The 22,659-nt window shown below is 41.8% G+C and overlaps 1 protein-coding gene across 1 annotated transcript in view; it reads right to left on the bottom strand.

Annotated features, from left to right (window-relative positions):
* Dhc36C (Dynein heavy chain at 36C) overlaps positions 1–22,659 on the bottom strand; it is a 911,918-nt gene that overhangs the window by 347,181 nt on the left and 542,078 nt on the right. Inside the window, exon 30 of the mRNA XM_068227203.1 lies at positions 7,002–7,115. Coding sequence (XP_068083304.1) covers positions 7,002–7,115 — 114 coding nt within the window. The remainder of the gene's footprint in view (positions 1–7,001; positions 7,116–22,659) is intronic.

The following is a 22,659-nucleotide window of genomic DNA, read 5'->3' as shown; positions in this document are numbered from 1 at the left end:
GGTTCGATATGGAGTGTGAGGAAGCAATTGGAAAGAAGAATGCAGCAAGAGCAAAAATGTTACAGAGAGATACAAGGTCAAATAGGGAAAATTATGAGAAATGCAGACGTGAAGCTAATAACATCTGTAAGAAGAAAAAAAGAGAGATGATTAAGAAGAAACTAGAGAGTATAGAGACACAAAGGTTACAGAAGAGGACAAAGGAATTCTATAATGAAATTAATTATTTCAGGAAAGGGTATAAGCCAAGATTGAATGGCTGTAAGAATAAAGAAGGTAAGCTATTACAGAATGAAGAGGAAATAAGTGAAAGATGGACCGAATATTTCCGAGAGCTCCTTAACAAGGAAAGAGAAGATGTGGAAGAAAGTGAACGGCATATGAAGCAGAATGGACCAGAACAATGGATAAATGCCCCCACATTGAAAGATGTAGAAAATGCTATTGCAAAGTTAAATAACCATAAAGCAGCAGGAGAAGACGGAATAACAAGTGAACTGATTAAAAATAGTAGCAAAGAAATGCTAGGAGAGATACATGAACTGATTATTAAGATTTGGGAGGAAGAACGGATACCTGATGAGTGGAATACAGGAATAATTTTCCCAATATATAAGAAGGGAAATAAATATGAATGCACTAATTATAGGGGAATCACACTACTGAATATCATCTATAAAGTATTTTCAAATATCCTATTACAATATCTGACTCCATATGCTGAAGAAAGATTGGATGAAGTACAGTGTGGCTTCAGGCGAAATAGGAGCACAGTAGATCAAATATTCGTGGTACGTCAAACGATGGAAAAATGCTATGAGCATAATATAGATCTACATATGTTGTTTGTAGATTTTAGACAAGCATTTGACAGTATATACAAGGATAAGCTATATGAATACATGGAGACAATAGGAATACCACAGAAACTGATTAGGATGTTCAGAATCACTTTAGGAGAAGTAAGGGCAAAGGTGATGGTGGATGGAAGAATTGGAAATGAGTTTGCTCTTAATACAGGAGTCAGACAAGGTGATGCACTCTCAGCTACTTTGTTTAATCTGGCAATTAACCAAGTCCTTGAAAAAATAATGGATACAGGAAATATTGTATATAAATCTAAACAAATTTGTGCATATGCAGATGATGTAGTGTTAATGGCCAGGAATGATAGATATTTGAAGGAAATGTTTCTTGAAATGGAGGAAACAGGAAAACGGATGGGATTAGAGGTGAATGACAGTAAATCTAAGTATATGCATGTGACTGTTATAGAGGGCAGAAGAATTCAAGATAATCTGACAATAAACGGACATAATTTTGAGAATGTACGAAGTTTTGAGTATTTGGGAACCATGTTGACAAATAATAATAGAATAAGTGAGGAGATACATCGTAGAATAATAGCTGGAAACAGGGCCTATTATGCTAATCTTACATTATTTAAATCTCGTCTATTGTCTAAACCTACAAAATTCAAAATATATAAGACCCTTATTAGACCTGTAGTGACATATGGCTCAGAAGCCTGGAACCTTTTATCTGATGACGCAAATAAGTTAAAGATATTTGAAAGAAAGATTATTAGACGAATATATGGCCCAATTCAAGACCAGAATGGTTGGAGGATAAGGACGAATGCTGAAATACAAAACATACTAGACCAGGAGGATATAGTTAGATTTATTAAGGCACAGAGACTGCGATGGTTTGGCCATGTGGAAAGAATGGAGGAAGATCGAATGCCAAGAAAAGTAGTTAAATCCCGAGTAGACAAAAGACGGCGACAAGGAAGGCCCCGTAATAGATGGAGTGATGAAGTTGAAGCTGACTTGAGGGCAATGAACATCCGCCCATGGAGACCAGCCGCTCAGGATCGAAGTAGATGGCGGAATATCGTAGAAGAGGCCAAGGCTCACACTGGGCTGTAGCGCCGGATAAGTAAGTAAGAGACGTGGTTAGGAAAAGGGATAGAAATTGAATGGGATGGGTATAGAGTAGTCAACGTGATAAAAGAAAAAAGGGGGAGAATGGGAAGAAATCCGGGTGGGATAACAGTTTTAATAAAAAATGAGTTAGTAGAGAGAGTAGAGAGAATACAGAATGAGGTAGAAGGGGTGGTATGGCTGAGAATTAAAATGGGAAATGATGCGAAGGAGGCAATTTGCCTGGCTCTATTATACAACCATCCTAAAGACTCAACTTATGCTAATAAAACATTTTTTGAAGAACTGATTGAAGAAATAAACAAAATGAAAGGATTATATGTGGAAGATGGAATGATATTGTTAGGGGATTGGAATGCAAGAGTGAGTAAAAGGGTACCCGATTATGGGAGAGAGGATAAGGAAGTGAGTGAGTACAGAAGAAATAGTAAAGACAAAGATATAAATAGCTATGGGGTAAGATTATTAGAGTTATGTGCTATAGAAAAATTATATATTTTAAATGGATGGATGAAGGGAGATAGTAATGGTGAACTGACATTCATCTCATCGAAGGGCGGGAGTGTAGTAGATATAGGAGTTAGCACGGAAATAGCTCTAAAGAAGATAATAAGTTTTGAGGTGACAGAATGTGTGATAACAGAACATATGCCCATCAAGATAAAATTAAGGGGGGAGTATGATGGAGTGAAGAGAAGGGTAGGAAAAAGAGATAGGTATAAGGAGGGATGGAAGTACATTTGGAATGATACCACGATCGAGAGATTGAGAACAGAGTTAAAAGAGAGTGAAGAAAGTATAAGGTTTGAAAGTGAAAGGATGTTGGAAGGAGGGGATGTGGATGAAGTTTTAAAACTAATAGAACGCCCAGTATGGAAGGTGGGTAAGAAAGTGAGAATAAGGGAAGAGATAGACAGAAACATAGGCGCGGGGTGGTTTGATGAAGAGTGTAAGAGGAAACGAATGGTTGTAATGACAGCTCTAGCGGACTTCAAGAAAGGAGGGGAACAAGGGAAAAGAGAGGATTATTGTAAATTAAGAAGAGATTACAAGAAGTTACTAAATGAGAAAAAAAAGTGCTGGAAAGAGGCGGAAGCTGAGAGAGTGAACAGGTATTGCAAAGAGAAAAGATTTGATAGGGTTTGGGAAACTATAAATAAGATAAAGAGAACTAGATCGACAGGGGGAGGAACAATGATAACAGAAAATGAGTGGATAGGATATTTTGCAGAGCTTTTGGGTGGGAGGGGAGAAGGTCAGGGGGGTATGGAAAGGACGTATATTGTAAAGGAAGTACAAACAGGAGTACAGTTACTAGATGAGGAGATAACAAGTCAGGAAATAGTTAGGGTGTTAAGTAAAGTAAAAACCAAAACAGCGGGTGGGGCAAATGGTATTACTAACAGGATATGGAAGGAAGTAGGAGCAAATGAAGTAATGTTGAAAGTGATGGTAAAATTTTTTAACAAGATATGGGAAACGAATAAATTCCCTAGCGAGTGGAGAAAAGGAGTACTTTGTCCTATATATAAGAACAAAGGAAGTCGAAGTGATCCAAACAACTATAGAGGAATAACACTCCTGGACTCGCTGTCGAAGGTATATACAGGAATTTTTGCTAATGGGATTGTAAATTGGGCAGAGAAATATGGAAGGATTTCGGACTATCAAAATGGATTTCGTAAAGAGAAAAATACTGTGGATAATATATGGATTTTGGATACTTTAATTACGAAATATGTGAAAATAGCAGGGAAGAGATTATATGTAGCAGCAGTAGATTTAGAGAAAGCCTTCGATGCAGTGAATAGAGAGGCGTTATTTACTAGATTAAGAGAGGTTGGGTTATCGGAAAAAATGAGGATGGCAATAGAAGGAATATATGAGAAAGTATTGGTGATGATTAAACTAAAAGGGGGTGGGTTGAGTAAGTGTATGGAATCGAAAAGGGGTGTGAGGCAGGGTTGTAAGCTATCACCCATATTATTTCTACTGTTTATAAATAATATATTGGATAGACATGGAGGCGAGAGATGGCAATGCCCTTGGATTGGGAAGAGGGAGATACCGGGGCTGCTATTTGCAGACGATGTATTGATCTTGGCATTAACAGCAAAGGGGTTGCAGGAAGGACTAAATGAGGTAGTGGAATATACTAGAAGATGGGCACTCAAGATAAATGTACGGAAGACGCAGATAATGATATGTAGGAAGAGGAAAGCCAAAAAAGAAAAGAAATTCTGGACAGTCGAGCAGCAAGAAATCAGACCAGAAAAAAAATGGAGTATTTAGGAGTTATAATTAGTAGTAACGGCACGTGGGAAAATCAGATTAGAAGAGCCAGATATAAAGGGAGGGGAGCACTGGCAGTAGTGGGGATATTAGAAAATAAATTTCCGGATATAAAGTACAAAATACAGAGATTGGTGTTCCAATCAATGGTCAAAGGAAAAATGTTATATGGGGTAGAAATATGGGGATTAGAGGAAAATAGAAAAGAACTAAACCAGGTGGTGGCGAAATTTAGTAAGATTATTATGGGAGTCCCAAACTGTACTGCAAATGTGGGGGCTAGATTAGTATGTAAAGAATCGATAGACACTACTATAGCCAAGAGGGTGATGAAGTATTGGATGAGATTGGAAGAAGGGAAGGGAGGGGATTTAGTACAAGACACATATAGGTTCCAGAAAAATATGGAGAACGAGAGGTATTGGGTAAATAAGTGCAAAAATAAATTACGAAAACTGGGGTTAGGAGATATAGGATATGAGAGGTGGAGAGAGAAGAAAGAATGGGTATGGAGAAGGGTTATAAGGACAGTTGCCGATATAGAGAGACAGAGTTTAATAATGGAATGTAGAGAAAGAGCCTCACTATCAGTATTTAATAAATTGTTAGAAATCATGAACCCGAAAATCGAAGTGGAGGACCGGAAGGGCAAGAGAGGTCTATACTGGTGGATTTTTGGAACTCCTACAAACAGAGGGTGGATAGGTACAGAAAATGCAGGTAGATGTATTCTGTGTGGAGAAAAATGGTCGGACCTACATATATTCATCGAATGTAGGGAGTTAGAAGAGTTGAAAAAGAAAGCGTTGAGTAAAAAAGAGATAGAAAAAGTAGAAAAATTGAAAAGATGACGGTTTGGCTGGCCAGAGAATGGGGAAGAGGAACAAATATTTCGAAATATTTAAATGTGGTTAGAATGAGATTTATAAAGAAATTAAGAGAATAAGGGGTAAAAGAGGGTTACAGAGGAAGGAGAGGAAGGAGGTAGACGAAACTGCTAGGTTATATAAAAATTGAAGACAATAAGAGGAGTTTGAAGTACAATCTGATTGTATGATGAAAAGAAGATTTGTATATATTTGGAGAGGATTGCATGTGTGAGAGAACGGAGGTGGTAGTTATGTTAGAAAAAAAAATAATAAAGCAACGAGGGATATGAGTAAGAGGAACTGTTGGACTGTTTAGAAACGGAAATAAGCGGAAGAAAGAAGGAATAAGGGAAAGCCAGGTTTGATTGTTGGCAATTCGATGGTTTAAGATGTAAGTTCAAAAAAAATTAGAGAGTAGTTTTTAGTTTTAGTCTAAGACTCGTAGGAGCTATAGAATTGTCAACAAATACATTTGTAAACAGTGTTAGAATATGAATGATAGGGTTAGTGGACAAGAAAAGGTGTTTGGATAACATAATAGTAAATAATTTTAAACTCTGGCTTATAAAAAAAATTAATAAGTAATGAGTGGTCGTGAGGAAGAGGAACTGTTGGACTGTTTAGAGATGGAAAGGATTGATAAGTGATGTGAGGAAACAAGGAAAAGACAGATTTGTTTTGTGGCAATTCCGTGGTTTAATATGTAAGTTAAACTATTTTTTAAAAAATGCAATTAGGAAGTAGCTTTAGTCTAAGAGACGCAAGAATAAGAAATAAAAGCGATGAGCAAGGAACTGGAAATTGTCAACAAGTGCATTTGTATATAGTGTATAAATATTAACTATACGGTATAGTGGAAAGTTGACAGTAGTTAGCGAATAAGTATTATAAGAGAGATGGACAGAGGCAAGGAAGAGTAAGAGGGGAAGATTGGGGATGGAAGGGGGGAGGGGTATAAGAGACAGACGGGTGGGATGGTACAGTCCCATCTCTAGGTGAAAGAGGAAACATGTCCGCTCACAGAATAACAAGTGAATCAAGATGGTGGCAGTAATACGACACGATTATAGGCGGAGCAGTAGATAAATGCGTGACGGATCGTATGATGGACCGGAAACCGCCTCTACGATTCGCCACGTAAGATGAGGAGAGAAGTACGAGTTATAGGTGGGGGTAATATCTAACCCGGGAGGAGTGGCTGATAGCGGCCAGGGTGGGATGGCTCTCTCCTCACAGGGAATGCCGCATGCAGCCGAGGTTTTTTTTTAATGTTTAGTTAGCTGTAGAGAGTAGATAGGGGATGCCCTTACATGCGGAGGAGTTCCTCGCATACCAGAGGCATCTCAATAGTTTTAGACAAGTTGGTGCAGTGTTAGGCTGGATTCCGCCGACATTAACACCACTAAATACGTAGAGTAGATAGTAATTGTATTGTTTGGTTTATATTATTTTGTGCGGTTTTTTTGGGTTCTTAGTTAATAGTTTTAGTGTAGATAGTTAGAGCTTTATATTATATATAATAGTATGTTAGTTTATATTGTTTTGTTTTGTTTGGTTTATATTGTTTTGTTTGGTTTTTGGGTTCATGTGTATTTTATGCTCTTTATTGTCTGTAACCGATGGTGCAAACTAGGGTGGCAATAAAGAGTTATCTATTCTATTCTATTCTACTCTCTGCGATAGGTACCACTGAGAAGCATTCCTGGATTTCTATCTTCCAGAGGTCAAGACAAGAAACAGGTACAGTTGCTGGCAGGTGAATGGAACTTGCATAATCTACAAATTCCACCTTTCCACGATCGTGTGGACTTGGATGGAGAGGAGAATGCCTCGTAAGACTAAAAGAGAAAAGAAGGTGATGTTTATTACAATGATAACTATTAATCAGATTTACCTGTGAATCTGTGAAGAGGAACACACAGTGCTGTTCAGACGAACTCGCTCTTCGCAAGATATTTTTGATGTCATCATGCCATTCATTCATCCCATATAATTTGGAAATTTCAACCTGTGTAAGGAAGAACAAATAAATTATAACGTATCATGTTAACATTGCAGTAGTTCTATCTAAAACACAGATATTACGAAACTTAAGAACTATACACAAGATTTACTTTCTATTTGTTAGAATTTTGTGATGCACTTGACTGCGAGAGTTGATTAACGATTACTCCGCATAATATAACTCCATTCTTTCAGACCCCTTAAAAATCAAGACTAGAGTTCGGCAAGGTATGGACTTCCGCCAGTTCTCTTTAATTAGGTATTAAACAAAATCATGATGGAAGGGAAATTAGATTACATGAACAGTTACTCAAGGGATCAATTTGGGGGCAAGGAAAGGGAAGATTTGAGGTGAGATGTTTTTCCTTTACTTAGGATATAACAGTCATTTCAGAAAACAAATTAAAAGCACAGATAATGGTGGAAACTCTACATGGCATAGCCATTAAAACGGGTCTTCAAATTTCAAATGAAAAAATATGTATTGAACATAGACATAGTGTGGTGGTGGTTATAGTTTAAAGAGAAACTACAAATGGGCAACAATTCTCTATCATCATCAATTAGAGGTAAAAACTGAAGGGGCCTGACACTTCGAAAAATGAAGACATCGGTCAAAGGAAGACAAGGGCACCGAAGGGAACGAAAATGAAAGACATCTCAAGCCTCCACACCCAATACCGCTGGGATGGGAAAAGAACAAGTGTTAACCAAGGCAGATCGGAGAGGACAGACGAAAGTGAGGAGCCTGGCATAAGTTGAAGCATGTCAGGACTCAACGCAGGGTCCCGACATCGCCAACCTACGATCCCAAGTTAAGAGCTCCAGAGGCTCCACTTAGTGGCCTCCCCGACAGGGAGGGGACACCGTAGACGCGATGCTATCGACCCTACCCACAGCGGGAGGTTTGCTAATAGTTGTTGTTGTTGTTGTTGTTGATGATGATGATGATGCTTGTTGCTTAAAGGTGCCTGACAGTTAAGCCACCGGTCCCTAATGGTACGAGATGGAACGAAACGGCATGATAATGAAAAATTTAAAATGTATACACTGACTAGAATTTAAAAGAAATGAAGATGAAAAATTGATTATGAATTTAAAAGAATCAGTGGATCTAATTCGCAATGCCTTATTTTCTGATAAATGATATAAAGTGTTACGTAGTTATCGGTGGTAGTTAGAGGTGAAAGAAGGTGCGGGCGGGAATAGGTCTCAACTTACGAAATTAAAGTTAATTTAAAACTTTAACAAAGGTTATATTTTCTTTTCAAAATCAACAAATGACAACAAATAACAAAGATGTAACAGGTACCAAGTAGCATGTTAACAATTTAAGAATTTACAGAGCCCCAAGATTAATTTCTGAGCTCTCAACTCACCACCACAATAGCTAAAGGGCAGAAAAACCCCTAAGTACGAGGAGCATTTGCTCCTAATTACAAAGTTAAGAGGAAAAGAGCAGACCCGCTCTCAATTTTACAAACCTATCAAAGGCTACAACAACCTTCATTCCTAACTGCCCTTAAGGCACACATACAGTGAAACGGTGGTATCTTGTACCCAACCTACAGGGCCTTCACATGAAGAAAACAAACACTGGGTTAATTAAATGGCCCAACAAACCAACTTGACTGGAGGCGTAGCTTGCACTCCTACACGAAACTTCTTAAAACCTAGGTGGCACTCGGCCAGTTATACAGGGGCTAATCCCATACTATGGAGGTGACACGATAAGAAAATAGTATTACATTACGAAGAGAAGAAAAACGGTTATGAAAACGTAGTCACCTCAAAACAATATGAGTGGGAGCTCGAGAGGGTTAGGCACTCTCTATCCCAATTTGTAGTTAAAGAGGCGAATTTTACAAAATGTCTATTACATTTTAAAGATAGGTTACATAAGAAAAGTTTCGAACCTGCCCCGAGGGTTAAACTGCTGAGCTAGCAAGAAATAAAGTTATTAAACGGCCATTACCTTGTGGATGAACTGCTGCTTGGAGAAAGGGGCGCTTCCCGCCCCCTGCTATATATGTTCACACACTGCGAAAGATGTTACTGAAGTGGCCCCGAGACAAGAAAATCAGCAGTTTATATACCCTCGTGGAACATTCGAGACCTTTTATGAATGATAAGAACACACCCATAAACTTTTATTGGTCGGCTAAAGATTACAAGTCAAAACTGAAGAAGACATCTAGGATTGGTGGAAAATTAATTACAGAAATTACTCATTGGTCAAATTCAAAACTGGCGGAAAGAGAAGGGTTATACTGCCAACCCAAAAAATGAATGAAAGAAATTTAACAAAGAACAAACTTATGAATACCTAATTTCTTCAAAAAAAAAAAAAAAAAAAAACAGTTCCTTCACTTCGTACTAGGGTGCACAATTATAGTTCTTAAGTAGTGCCATGTAGAAGAGAATGTTCACACTTCTTGCTACAGAGCAAACAAATACAAATCGAAATAGACATAGTTCAAAACACTTCAAAATTTACAGTAGAGACATCTTCCGTGAAACCTTTGATTTAATACAGATTTTAAAGTTCAGAGTTTCTCCTGTAGAGAGGTTTCAACTGGCGCAATATTTGAATTAGCGGCGTGGAGGTGTACCGCCCGGTACATAAAGTACAGATCACAGTGGAATAAGGCATCCCCATAAGTACAGTGATACGTAACATACAAGTTAGAGCTTGAGTATCTATGACGTGACTAAGTTTAGTCTCGTTACACTCACATCTTATTTATTACTTATTTGGTTGCTTTAAGCGTAATTTGAAATTTGTGTCACAATTGTAATGAACTATTATTCACCTAATGGCATTCTATAGCTTCCCCTTTGATATTATTTGACTTGCTCCTCGCGATTTGTTTCGTACCTTCCCCACTATACGCTTTTGCATGATCTTATGTAGTCGTCTTCTGTACCGTGATGCCATCTACCACCAGAGATGATTATAGTATGACTCTTACTCATACAACCCGTTCTTGTTATTGTGTAATAATTAGGGTGATGATTTCGTCATAAATGCTTATTTTTATCCTCGACCCAGAATCGTATGCTTATAAGTCTAAAATCTGTTTCAGTCGATTTTCAAAGGAAATACATGGGTTTTATAGTGCCAATAAATGTCTATTTCCTGCATTAGTGCCTATTTTGAAGATATTTGCATGTTAAGTGCCTAAAATGACAAATATACATTTTTAGTCGTATTTTTCCACCCATCTCTACTTTGTTAGTTTTCTTGACCAGATAGCCGCTTAAAGCAGGTATTGTTTTCAGATAGCTACCAAAGACAGACACTTAAATGGGATTAGAGAGGACAACAGCGTTCTCTCTATCTTCTGATTCTGCTTGGAGCGAGGTGGCCTTGAATCTGCCCTGCTATGGGGGAGGTGGGGGTAGAGAGAAAGAGAACACGCACGGTGGGAAGAGCTGTTTACACATCGCGTTGTGCTAACCTGCAAGTAATTTTGGAATTCCTGGACTCATAAAAATATTAATTTGTAAAAGCCAGATTGTTAGTGGACCATGTACATTTATGTTAATATGGTTGAAGGTGTCAGGGAGGAAACAGCGGGCGGTGCTTTCCATTCTCTAAACCAGGGGTTTCGAAACGGCGGCCCGCGGGCCGCATGTGGCCCGCGAAGCCATTTTTGCTGCCCGCGAGAGCACTGTAAAAAATAATGTGAAGAAAAGTCACAAACATATTTATTAGCTCGTTTAAAAGCGTATTATTTTTAATAAACCGTATAGACCCAATTCAGAACTAATGATTCTTTAATACTAGTTCCTCTTTTCAAGTATTCACTTGTTCTCAACAGATTTTTTTAATTTTAAAACATTTAAGATCCAAATTTCAAGTATTAATATTATTTTTGCGTCCCACTGACTACTTTTGATGGTTTTTGGAGACACTGAGGTGTCGAAATTTTATCCCACAGGAGTTCTTTTACGTGCCAGTAAATCTACCGACACTAGGCTGACGTATTTGAGCACCTTCAAATACCACCGAACTGAGCCAGAATCGAGCCTGCCAAGTAGAGATCAGAAGGCCAGCGCCTCAACCGTCTGAGCCACTCAACCCGGCTCCAAATTTCACTCTTTTATGCAATTTTAAACTAAAGTTTTAAGCAATTAAAATGATCAAACCCTCCTTTCAACTGAACTACGCATATTATTTCATAATGGTGCTTCTGTACTATTTGCACAATTTTACGAAAATTGGCCTATTCAGCTGCGGCCCGCGAACATGACTAAGGTTTCCAAAATGACCCTCGGGCCCTTACAAATTGGAAACCCTTGCTCTAAACGAAGTGCAATAATTTCTCGAGCAAATGCTGAAGGACAAATCATGCCGATCTATTCTGTATCGGCGGTGGGTCAATGGTGACTCAAATTTCACTACCGATTGGAAAGTGATATTTTGCCAAGAAGTAAGTACCGTGTTTTTTTAGTTCCGTTTGGGCCTGCTATGGACCACGTGGTTCTTATCTCTATCAGCTTTCTTCTTTGACCAGTACTCCTTCATTTTTGCACTGTGAATGTCTTTTCGCTCCTGAGTCCATTTCACACCTCCTCCCGGATGTACTGTTTTTTCTGTTAGTGACTGGAGAGAGTTTGATGTTCTGATCAACGTTCTGTACCTATTCCTGTCATAAATATCACTGGGAGCAATGTCCAATTCTTGAAGGTCTTTTCTGACGAGTCTTGCCCACTTGGCATTAGTCGCTTTCCCTCTTGAGATGGTGTGGAAGATTCTGGAGGTGAGCCTCTGATTGTCCATTCTCATGACATGACCGTAGAAGTTCAATCTCCTCTTCCTCATAGATGTTGTAATGCTCTCCAATTGTTGGTAGAGTTCATTGTTGTGCCTGATTCTGTACTTGCCTTCTTCTTTCCCATGATTTTTCTCAGGATCTTCCTTTCCTTCAGCTCCAGTTTTCTAAGTTGCCCTTTTCTTACCATGTTTAGGCATTCTGAGGCGTATAGTTAAGTACAGTGTTTATTAAATGTTTAATGCTTTTATTTCTTATACGGCAGGTGTACTAATGTTTTTCACACGATTTCTCAAAGATAATTTTCTGTTTTGTTTTCTGTCCCTTCAGATGAAATACTGTCTGGACCAGCACAAGAACACTGCTACACATACAGTCATGGGAAAAGGTATACGTACACCTTAATCGTTAAGGAATGTTGTCGTTTGTAATTGACGCATTGTCCATAGGCTGCTAGAAATTACATTACTTTTCTATATTTCGGTATTTCGCGAAACACGAATATGAATACGTACCGGAAATAACAATAGTACTTGAGAAATGTTTGTTTTAACAAACGTATCATCCAGTAAGTTTGAAATATAGGTGCATAAAAAGTATTCGTACAGGTGGTTTATCTTCTCATCAAAGACCTTGATGACATCCCTTGCAACGCAGGTAAACAGTAAAGGTCACGTCTTGTACTGAGTCAGTTGTGCTTCAGTCGTTCTGAACAAGTGATACAATCAATCAGTAAGATGGGCCGAAAAATTAAAGAAACAACCGAAGAAGAGAGAAGAATTGTAATCCAGGCTCATGATTCCCGTAAATCACACTCGGAAATATGGACACTTGTGAAGAGACCAAGATCTACAATTCAGGGAATTATTGACAGGTATGGTGAGAGAAAATCTTTCAAAAATGCACGTAGATGTGGACGTACATGCAAACTAGACGATCGAACTAAAAGACTAATCCTCAGGAAAGTTAAGAAAAATCCTAGAATCAGTGCTGAACTACTAAGGTCTGAACTAGGAAAGGATTTAAAACTTAATATTTGTGCTCCCACAATACAAAAGGTTTCATGTACGAATGGGTATCATTGTAGAAATGCCAGGCGAAAACCTCTGATTACTCTAGCAAATAGCGAGAAAAGACCACAATATGCTACAGACTATAAACATGCTTCTCTCGAATTCTAGGATCGAATTTTATTTACGGATGAAAGTAAATTCACTGTAGTTCGAGAACATGGCAGAAAGGTGTGGAGGAAAATGAACACAGAACTCGAAGAAAAAGTCTGCTTCCTTCAGTTAAGCATGGTGGAGGTTGTTTAATGGTTTGTGGGTGCATGAGCTCAGCTGGAGTAGGTTCCTTAGAATTCATAGATGGATAGATGGATCGTAAATACTATATTGAAATTTTGAAGAAACATCTAGCAGCTAGTGCCGAAAAAATGGGACTTCTGGGTAATTATGCATTCATGGAGGATAATGATCAAAGCATACGGCCCTTGATACACGATTGTGGATTTTATACAACACACGCAAATATACGGTAACACCCCCAATCCTAGGATCTGAATCCGATTGAACATGTGTGGGCTTATCTTGATGATGATGATGATGCTTGTTGTTTTAAGGAACCTAACATCGAAGGTCATCGGCCCCTAATGGTACGAAATGAAAGAACAAAAATTTCAAAGGCATCCACTGACAAAAATAAAAATAAAATATGCCATGAAGAATGAATGGATGGACACGAACCCAACAAAACACAGCACAAACAAACGAAAGCCAGTGGATCGGACACAATACAGATAGAAAATAACATTATTACCGACCAAGGAACCACTTATAAAACACAATGATGCTTGGTGTCTAAAGGGGGTGCAAAATCCACGTCTAAGGCCCCACAGAATGGTACATGTCGCGAGTAAAAGACAACCATGGTATGTGTCATGTATTTATCAGAAGTAGCGAAGACTCGCGGTGTTCCACAAAAGATGGTACTACTCACAAGTATTGCAATACGTACAAGTAACGTCGACCTATGGTGTGTCTCACACAATGGCGCAACTCATAGCCAACGCAAACCGAGAAGGTTCCCCACCTAGGTGTACTAAACACGGGCGCCGGTATTCCCGTGGTGTTCCTCACATAGTGGGTACTAATCACAGGCAACGCAGACCCACAGTGCTGCTCATATAGTGGTACAACTCACAAGCTACGCCCAGACCCGCGGAGTTGCTCACATAGGTACGACGCACGGGTACTGGAATCCACCAGGCCAGGCTTTTACTGCTACTAATCACAAACCTATTTCGTACCGAATTTAGTGGTACTACTCGCAAGTACAGGCAACCTATGGTGTTTCCCGCGTGATGGTACGATTCAAAATTATTTTCATGGTTCTAATTCAGTCAGCCCTTCGTCGCCCCTTTTAGTCACCTCTTACGACAGGCAGGGGATACCGCGGGTGTATTCTAGATGTGCGTCCCCCACCCGCAGGGGGTAGTGTGTTTGGTCCGCGAGAGGTATTTTATTTCCCTCAAGTCCGCCAGCAAGCTGGTTAGGACCCCCCTATCCGCCACCTGGGACGCGCCACGTGGGAGTATCACCTCTCCCCCTGCTACGCCTGCGTAGCAGGTTCGTGGTGGGCTTATGTTAAAGAGGGACTGAGCACAATACATATTTCATCAAAGACAGCTTTTAAAATGGCTCGTTTGGAAGAATGGGATACGATTGAGTCCAACTTCACCTCCAAGCTAGTTCATTCAATGCCTAGGCGGCTTGAGGCCATTGTAAAATCAAAAGGATTTAAAAGAAAATACCAAATGTACACAAAAATCAGTGGGAAATGAAAGTATAACCGGACTATACGAATACTTTTTATGAGTATGAAATCATGCTATTTTCATTTATTTATGTATTGATGACTGAGACGTCTATCAATTTTATGTTTTATGATGTATATATATCTTTACATAGTGTAAAGACAGCTAACCTATTGATGTTATACAACGTACATGACAATAAGTGTACTACTTAATGTATTTTGGTTTCAATATTAAGTGTACGAATACTTTTTACTATGACTGTATGCTGAAGACAATAAAACAAGCAACAGGCTCGCAGCCATTTCTCCATCAAATGGAGGACAGTTCTCAGAAAAACTTCAATACAGAGCTCTGCCGTGCACTTGTCGCAGCGAATATCACATGGAGGAAGCTGGACGACCAGGAGTTCAGGGGTTTCTTGCATAAACATACAGAAAAATTATCTGGAGCCATCTTATCAACCTGTAAGTTTACATATTATTTCAACTCTGGGTATTCAGTATTTTTTTCAGTAAAATATATGTGTAAAGTATCAGGATTATGACAAATAAGTTTAATAAATACTGGGCTTCAGGTGCTACAAAACATAAGGGATAACGTGGGTGACTCCCCCTTTTGGCTCTCGGTAGACGAAACCACAGACAGCTGTGGACGAATGATTGCCAATGTAGTTATTGGTAAACTGACGTCCAGCAAGCCTGGGAGACCTCACTTAGTCCTTGCAAAGGAAATTGAGGCCACTAATCATGCCACAATAGCTCGCATTGTTAGAGACGCTTTGCGTAAGTAATTCTTTCACACCCAAATCATTTCAATAAAAAAGATAATACAGTTCTAATTTAAAAGTGTGTAACGTATATAAACTGTCATGTGTGTTTTATTCAATTTCGGCGTTTCCGAAAACCGTAAAAGAGTAGTTAGTGGGACGTAAAACAAAAAAAACCATTATATTTATTCAATTTCTCTATTTACTCTTTCAGCAGTTTTGGGGCTAGGAAAGGATAATGACGAGAAACTCCTAATTCTCCTCATTGACAATGCTTCATATATGCTGAAGCCGGAAGGCATTACAAGTGTTTTTTCCGAAGATGATGCATGTTACATGCCTGGTTCATGAACTTCATAGACCTGCCCAGGACGTGAGAGCCATGGGAGCCACGTTCCCAGAGGTAAATGCAGCTATCTCGAGTGTGAAGAAAGTGTTCCTGAAGGCTCCTTCCCGGATATCAGCCTTCAACAATGCACTCCCTGACATCCCCCTTCCACCTCAGCCTGCTCTGACCCGTTAGGGCACGTGGTTGTGTGCTGCCCTATTGTATACCGAGATTGTCAATAAGATTGGAGAGGTTGATGATGATGATGCTTGTTGTTTAAAGGGGCCTAACATCGAAGGTCATCGGCCCCTAATGGAACGAGATGAGAGTTAAAATTTTAAAACGTATCCACTGAATAGAGTTAAAAAATGGTGATGAAAAATGACTATGAGATTTTAAAAAATCAGTGGATCTAATTCGCAATGCCTTATTTTCTAATAAAATAAGAGAAAATACAGGAGACAAAGGAATAAGGCATTACCTGATAGTACAGATATATATACATACTTTTTATCAGAAATTAAAATAACACATTAAAATACGCAACACAAACTAAAATGAAGTCAATGGGATAAAAGCGCAATTGACACAAAGACACGAGCACAAAGCACATCATTACTAACCCTCATAAAGCGGATGACGAGGTCTGCTAACTGCTCGTCATCACGCAGGATAAGGGAGATGGTACTCGGTAGGTTAAGACTACGGCGAAGATCGACCAGGTCCATACACTCCGTAAGGATGTGTACCACGGTAAGATGTTCGCCGCAGGTACACATCGGAGGCGGTTCCCCTTTCAAAATATGCGAGTGAGTCAGGATACCATGGCCGATCCGAAGGCCAGAAGGGAAGTCTTCCATACCTTCGTTGTTCCTTTTATTGCTCTCAGCTTATTGGGAAGTGGAATGGCCTGCCACTCCATCTCCCAATGGGATATACCCAGATGTCGCAGCTGAGAGCGAATATCACTTACTGGAACCTTGAAAGGCAACGGGGGCAGCCTGATCTGCTAAATCGTTTCCCTCTATGCCCATGGGAGCCACAGAAACGTGATTCTGGTGCCGGCATCCCAACACCCGGCCAGCAGGTCCTGGATCCGCTGCACCAAACGGTGCCGAGGGAAACAGGTATCAAGAGAGTGAAGCGAACTCAAGGAGTCAGTACACACAAGAAAGTGTCGGCGCTCATTGTACAGTGCGTACCGCAGAGCTGCAGAAATAGCATAGAGCTCTGCTGTGTACATACTACAGGTTACCGAGAGAGCAGAAAAAAACCTATCATTGTCGACAACGAACGCAGAGCCCACCTTCGAATCTGTCCTTGAACCATCCGTGTAGACGACGACTGAACCTGGATAGCGGCCAACAACGGACAGGAAGAGCCTCCGATTAATCGAAGGGTCCGTGTTTTCCTTCGGGCCAGTGTATAGGTCCAGGATTATATCAGGTCGCCGTACTACCCACGGAGGTACCCCACTTGGTTGTCTGACAAGGCAAGGAAACGAAGGTACGTTAAACAATCTGTAACTGCTCTGCAAGCGCATACCAACCGGCCGCGTTGCTCGAGGACAAGCAGCGTACAGAAAACGGTTGCCATTGTTGAATACGCAAGGATAGCTGGGATGAAGTGGCATCTGTCGCAAATTAGCAGCATAGGAAAGAAGATTTTGCTGGCGCCTCAAGAGCAGAGGTGGCACACAAGACTCAGAGAGCAGGCTAGGTATAGGGCTTGTTCGAAAGGCTCCCGTCGCCAACCGAACCTCGCTGTGGTGGATGTTGTTCAGCTTTGAAAGGACACTTGGTCTTGCTGAACCATATGCTGCACTGCCGTAGTCTAAGCGGGATAAAATATGAGCCCTATAGAATCGCAGGAGCACCGCGCGATCCGCTCCCCAATTAGTGCTGCTAAGAAACTTCAAGAGATTAAGCCTCTTGGTGCATTCCACTTTTAGCTGCCGCACGTGTGGCTCCCACGATAATTTACAATCGAAAAGGAGCCCAAGAAATCGGTAAGTGTCAACAACTGGAAGAACGATACTTCCTAAATAAAGCTCAGGATGAGGGTGAAAAGCACGTTGACGACAAAAGTAGAGTACAGAGGTCTTTGCGGCAGAAAAGCAAAAGTCATTTTCTAAGGTCCACTACTCCACACTCCCAATAGCTTGCTGTAATTGTCACTCTGCGACTGCCATACTACACGAGCTATAACGCAGAGCAAAATCGTCCACATATAGCGACGGTATTACAACTGGACCAGCAGCAGCAACAATACAGTTTATGGCAATCGCGAACAGAGTGGCAATAAAGACCGATCCCTGTGGGACACCATTTTATTGAACGTGGTATTGCGAATATGATCTCCCTACTCGGACACGGAATAGACGGAGGGACAAAAATTTCGCAATAAATACAGGCAAGTTTGCTCGGAATCTCCATTGATGCAGGACTGAAAGGATACCATATCGCCATGTGGTGTCGTAGGCCTTCACTAAGCCAAAGAAAACAGCTACCAAATGCTGTTTGCGGAGAAACGCATCCTGGATAGAGTTCTCCAGGCGTACCAAGTGGTCACTAGTCGAACGAGCGGCTCGATGATGACGATGCTTGTAGTTTAAAGGGGCCTAACATCGAGGTCATCGGCCCCTAATGGCACGAAATGAAATGGCAACAAAAAAAGTATCAAAATCATCCACTGACCAAAATAAGAAAATGGCATGAAGAATGAATGGATGGACATGAAACCAAAGGAAAAAAACAATAAACACACAAACAAAAAACAGTGGATCCAACGCCAAAGAGATCAGAAAAATAGTATTACTGACCAAGGGACCACATATAAAGCATAATCCTGAATCGAGGATGCCTGATGTCTAAAGGGGTCCAAACTCCATGTCTAAGGCCCCACAGAATGGTACATGTCACGAGTAAAGTAGAACCATGGTATTTGTCATTTTGGGGTTCTAATCAAAAGAAGCGAAGACTCACGGTGTTCCACACAAAATAGTACTACTCACAAATATTGTACCTCGTACAGGTAACGCAGACCTATGTTGTTCCTAATACAATGGCGCCACTCATAGCGAACGCAAACTGATAAAGTTCCTCACCGAGTGTACTAACCACAGGGACTAGCACTATCCCGTGGTGTTCCTCAACATAGTGGGGCCATTCACAGGCAACGCTGACCCACGGCGGCGCTCAGAGCCAACGCAAACCGAGAAGGCTCCTCACCGAGTGTACTAACCACAGGGACTCGCACCATCCCGTGCCGTTCCTCAACATAGTGGGTACCAATCACAGGCAAGGCTGACCCGCGGTGTCGCTCATGTAATGGTACAATGCACAGGCAACGCCCAGACCCGCGGTGTTGCTCACATGGGTACGACGCACGGGTACTGGAAAACCCCCGACCAGACCATTGGTGCTACTAATAACACACTTATTTCGTTCTAACATAGTGGTACTACTCGCAAGTATAGGCAACCCATGGTGTTCCCCACGTGATGGTACGAATCAAAAGTAGTTACATGGTACTAATTCAACCATCCCTTGGTCGCCCCTTTTAGTCGCCTCTCACGACAGGCAGGGGATACAGTGGGTGTATTATTCGTCTGGGCCCCCCACCCACAGGGGGTAAAAAGAGAGAAAAAAGGATAAAGAAGGGATCCGTCACTTCGAAAAATGAAGTAACGGACGAAGAAAGGCAAGGGCCACGAAGGGCGTGAAAATGAAAGACTCCCTAGGCCTCGAATGCTCTAATATCGTCGGGGTCGGAAAAGAACAAGAGTTGACCAAGGGTGGTCGGACAGGATAGACGAAAGTGAGTGAGGAGCCCGGCACAAGTAAGTGGAAGCAATGCCAGGACTCAGCTAAGGGCCCCGTGGTCGCCAATCCGCACTCCCAAGTTCAGAGCCCCTTGGGCAGTTTGTAAGAGAAATCGGTCTGTAACTTCCTGCATACTTAGGATCTTTGTCAGGCTTGAGGAGAGGAATGACTATGCCCTCTCGCCACTGAGACGGAAAATCACCCTCTATCCAGATTCGGTTGAACACACGAAATAGATATAGTAAACTATCATCACTAAGGTGTTTCAACATCTGGTTATGGATGTTGTCCGGTCCAGGAGACGTCTCCTTGCAAACCGCTAAGGCGCTGCGGAGTTTCCACTCCGTAAAGGGCATGTTGTAATCCTCTGAAGCCTGGGTGGCAAAACTAAGGTAAAGTTCTGCCTCCCGCTTCAGAGCGAGGAAATCAGGATGGTAATTCCCGGAGCCAGGTACATCCGCGAAATGATGGTTTGCAATCGTGAGAGGGTCAGTGGCGACACTGCCTGCAATGGAGATTCCCGTTACAGGAGATGATCCTTGGATACCCGAAATCCGTCGAAGCTTAGTCCACACTTGAGATGATGGAGTACGTGACGTCAAAGACGACACATATCCCTCCCATGAAGCCTTCTTACTTTGTCAAATAGAGTTTCTTAAATGTTACCAAGTTGGCCGCAGTAGGCAGTCTATGGTAACGTTTATGAGCGCGACGTCGTTCTTTGATACCTGCTGCTATTTCTTCGTTCCACCAAGGAACGAGTTTTCGACGTGAAGTCCCCGAGAAAAACGGAATGGACTCCTCAGCAGCAGCAGCAAGAATAACTTGGGTGATATAAGTTATTCCCTCGTCCACGGTCCGCCGGATATCGTCGTTAAAGACAACTAGTGATGTGTCCTTTGGACAATCGGCATGTTTAAGAATCAATCGAGGGGGAGACTCGACGGATTTTTGTTTCATCAAAGTAAGAAATGATGGGAAAATGGTCACTGTCACAGAGATCATCGTGTGTATTCCACCTAAACAGCGGAACCAACGTTCGGCTGCATAGACTTACGTCTATACGAGAATATGTGCCGTATCGTACACTAAAGTGAGTTGGTTCCCCTGTGTTCAAAATACATAAATCCAGCTCTGTCACTAATGTTTCCAGCTTTCTTGCCCGGGGGCAAGGCGTCTCAGAGCCCCATATGGGGTGATCGGCGTTAAAATCGCCCAGTAAGGGGAAGGGAGGTGGAAGCTGATCTATAAGGTCAGGGACATCATTTATGTTAAGAGCGTGACCTGGTAGAAAATAAACATTACACACTGTTGTTATGACAGGGAGCAGAACGCAAACAGCTACAGCCTCAAGCGGGGTTCTTAATGGAACCTCTTCGCTGTAGGAATCGGAACGTACAAAATGCTAACGCCACCGGAAGCTCGGTGAGCATAATATCGTTCTGTCGAGTATAGTCTGAAATTTCTCAAGACCGTATGATGAACAGGTCTGGAGTTGGTCTCCTGAATACAGACTATACTCGCTGCGTACTCACTAATGAGCTGCCGTAGCTCAGCAAGATGCCTGTCATAACCGTTACAATTCCACTGTAACAGTGCCATAGTGTGGATTATGAAAGGACTGTTAGGTTATGAGCGACAAAATGCTCACAAGCCTATAGACTATCAACATCTACATCCGTAGATGTAGATGACAGCGCGACATCCATCCCGTCATCAAGAGTCGGCGGGGATGCCACCCAGAACTTGGACGCTTTTCGTGGGCGGCCAGATCCCCTACGAGGAAAGCGCTCAGGTTTTGTAGCAGGAGTACCTCTTGGCACAGACTCATACCCTCTAGATGGGGGGTATTACTCCTCCTTCGCAGGGGAAGTGTGGGAGCACTCAGCATGTGCGCTCTTCCTCGCCGCCTTCTTTTCTTGTTTAGACGGGCTGGGAGGTGGTTTCCCAGCCTGGTCGATGATGCCACCTCCGCCGGCTGGGGCACGGCTTTCGCCGACCTCCTAGGGGGGGGAGGGGCAGCCTTCCCCACTTGCTGTGCCGGCTGGGAACTGCCAGCCGGCACAGACTTCTTGTTGGTCGAAGATGGGGTGCTACCCCCTGCGAACTTTTACTCTTTGCGACGTTGCTCTGAGGAGCAACAGTCGCGTTTGGCGCAGAGATCGTCACGGGTAACGATGTCGTGAAGGACGAACCTGGAAGACTCTCAGCTATCAAGCTATAGTCGAGTGTACGGGCAGGTGTATTCGTGGAAATGAACTTACGGCGCACTCCCTGGTAGGAGTGACCATCCAGGGTCCTGATCTCCTGGATCTTCTTCTCACTCAGATATGTCGGACAGTTCCGATCCCGAGGAGAATGAAAACCGGAGCAGTTAGTGGACTTGTACGGAGTTGTGCACTCCTCCGCGTCGTGAGCTACTCGTCCACATGTGCCACATACAGACTTATTCGAACAGCGAGATACCATATGTCCGAACCGCTGGCATTGATAGCATCGCATAGGAGGCGGGATGTACGGCCTCACATCGCAACGGTAAGTTGTTACCTTGACTTTCTCTGGTAACACAGACGACTTGAAAGAGACAATGAAGGCACCAGTGGCAACGTTTTCACCGTTGATCTTACGCGTAATGCGCCAGACGTGTGTCACGCCACGGTTCTTCATGTCTTCCATCAACACGTCGTCAGTGTTCAAAATAAGGCCGCGGTGAAAGATGACTCCGCGAACCAGATTCAAATACTTGTGGTCCTCCACTTTGACGGGGATTTCACCAAAGTGGTCGCACTTAAGCAACTGATCAGCTTGCAGTGCGGTACGAGTCTTCAAAAGCAAACTACCGTTGCGCATTTTTTTGAGGTCCTCGAGTTCGCCGTAGATATCTTCAATGTGTCTACTAAAAAGGATCGATTTCACCAGCTTAAAATCATGCCCATCGGTTCTGGTAGCGACCAGAACCTAGGGAAGCTGTATCACATTCCTTCACGTTGCGCATGTTCCCAGGGAGTTGAACCTCTCAGGGAAGCAAAAGCGC

Source organism: Anabrus simplex, chromosome 4 (genome assembly GCF_040414725.1).
Source record: "Anabrus simplex isolate iqAnaSimp1 chromosome 4, ASM4041472v1, whole genome shotgun sequence".
Lineage (NCBI taxonomy): Eukaryota > Metazoa > Arthropoda > Insecta > Orthoptera > Tettigoniidae > Anabrus > Anabrus simplex.
Note: the sequence above shows the minus strand (reverse complement) of the source record. Positions and strands in the feature narration are given on the sequence as shown.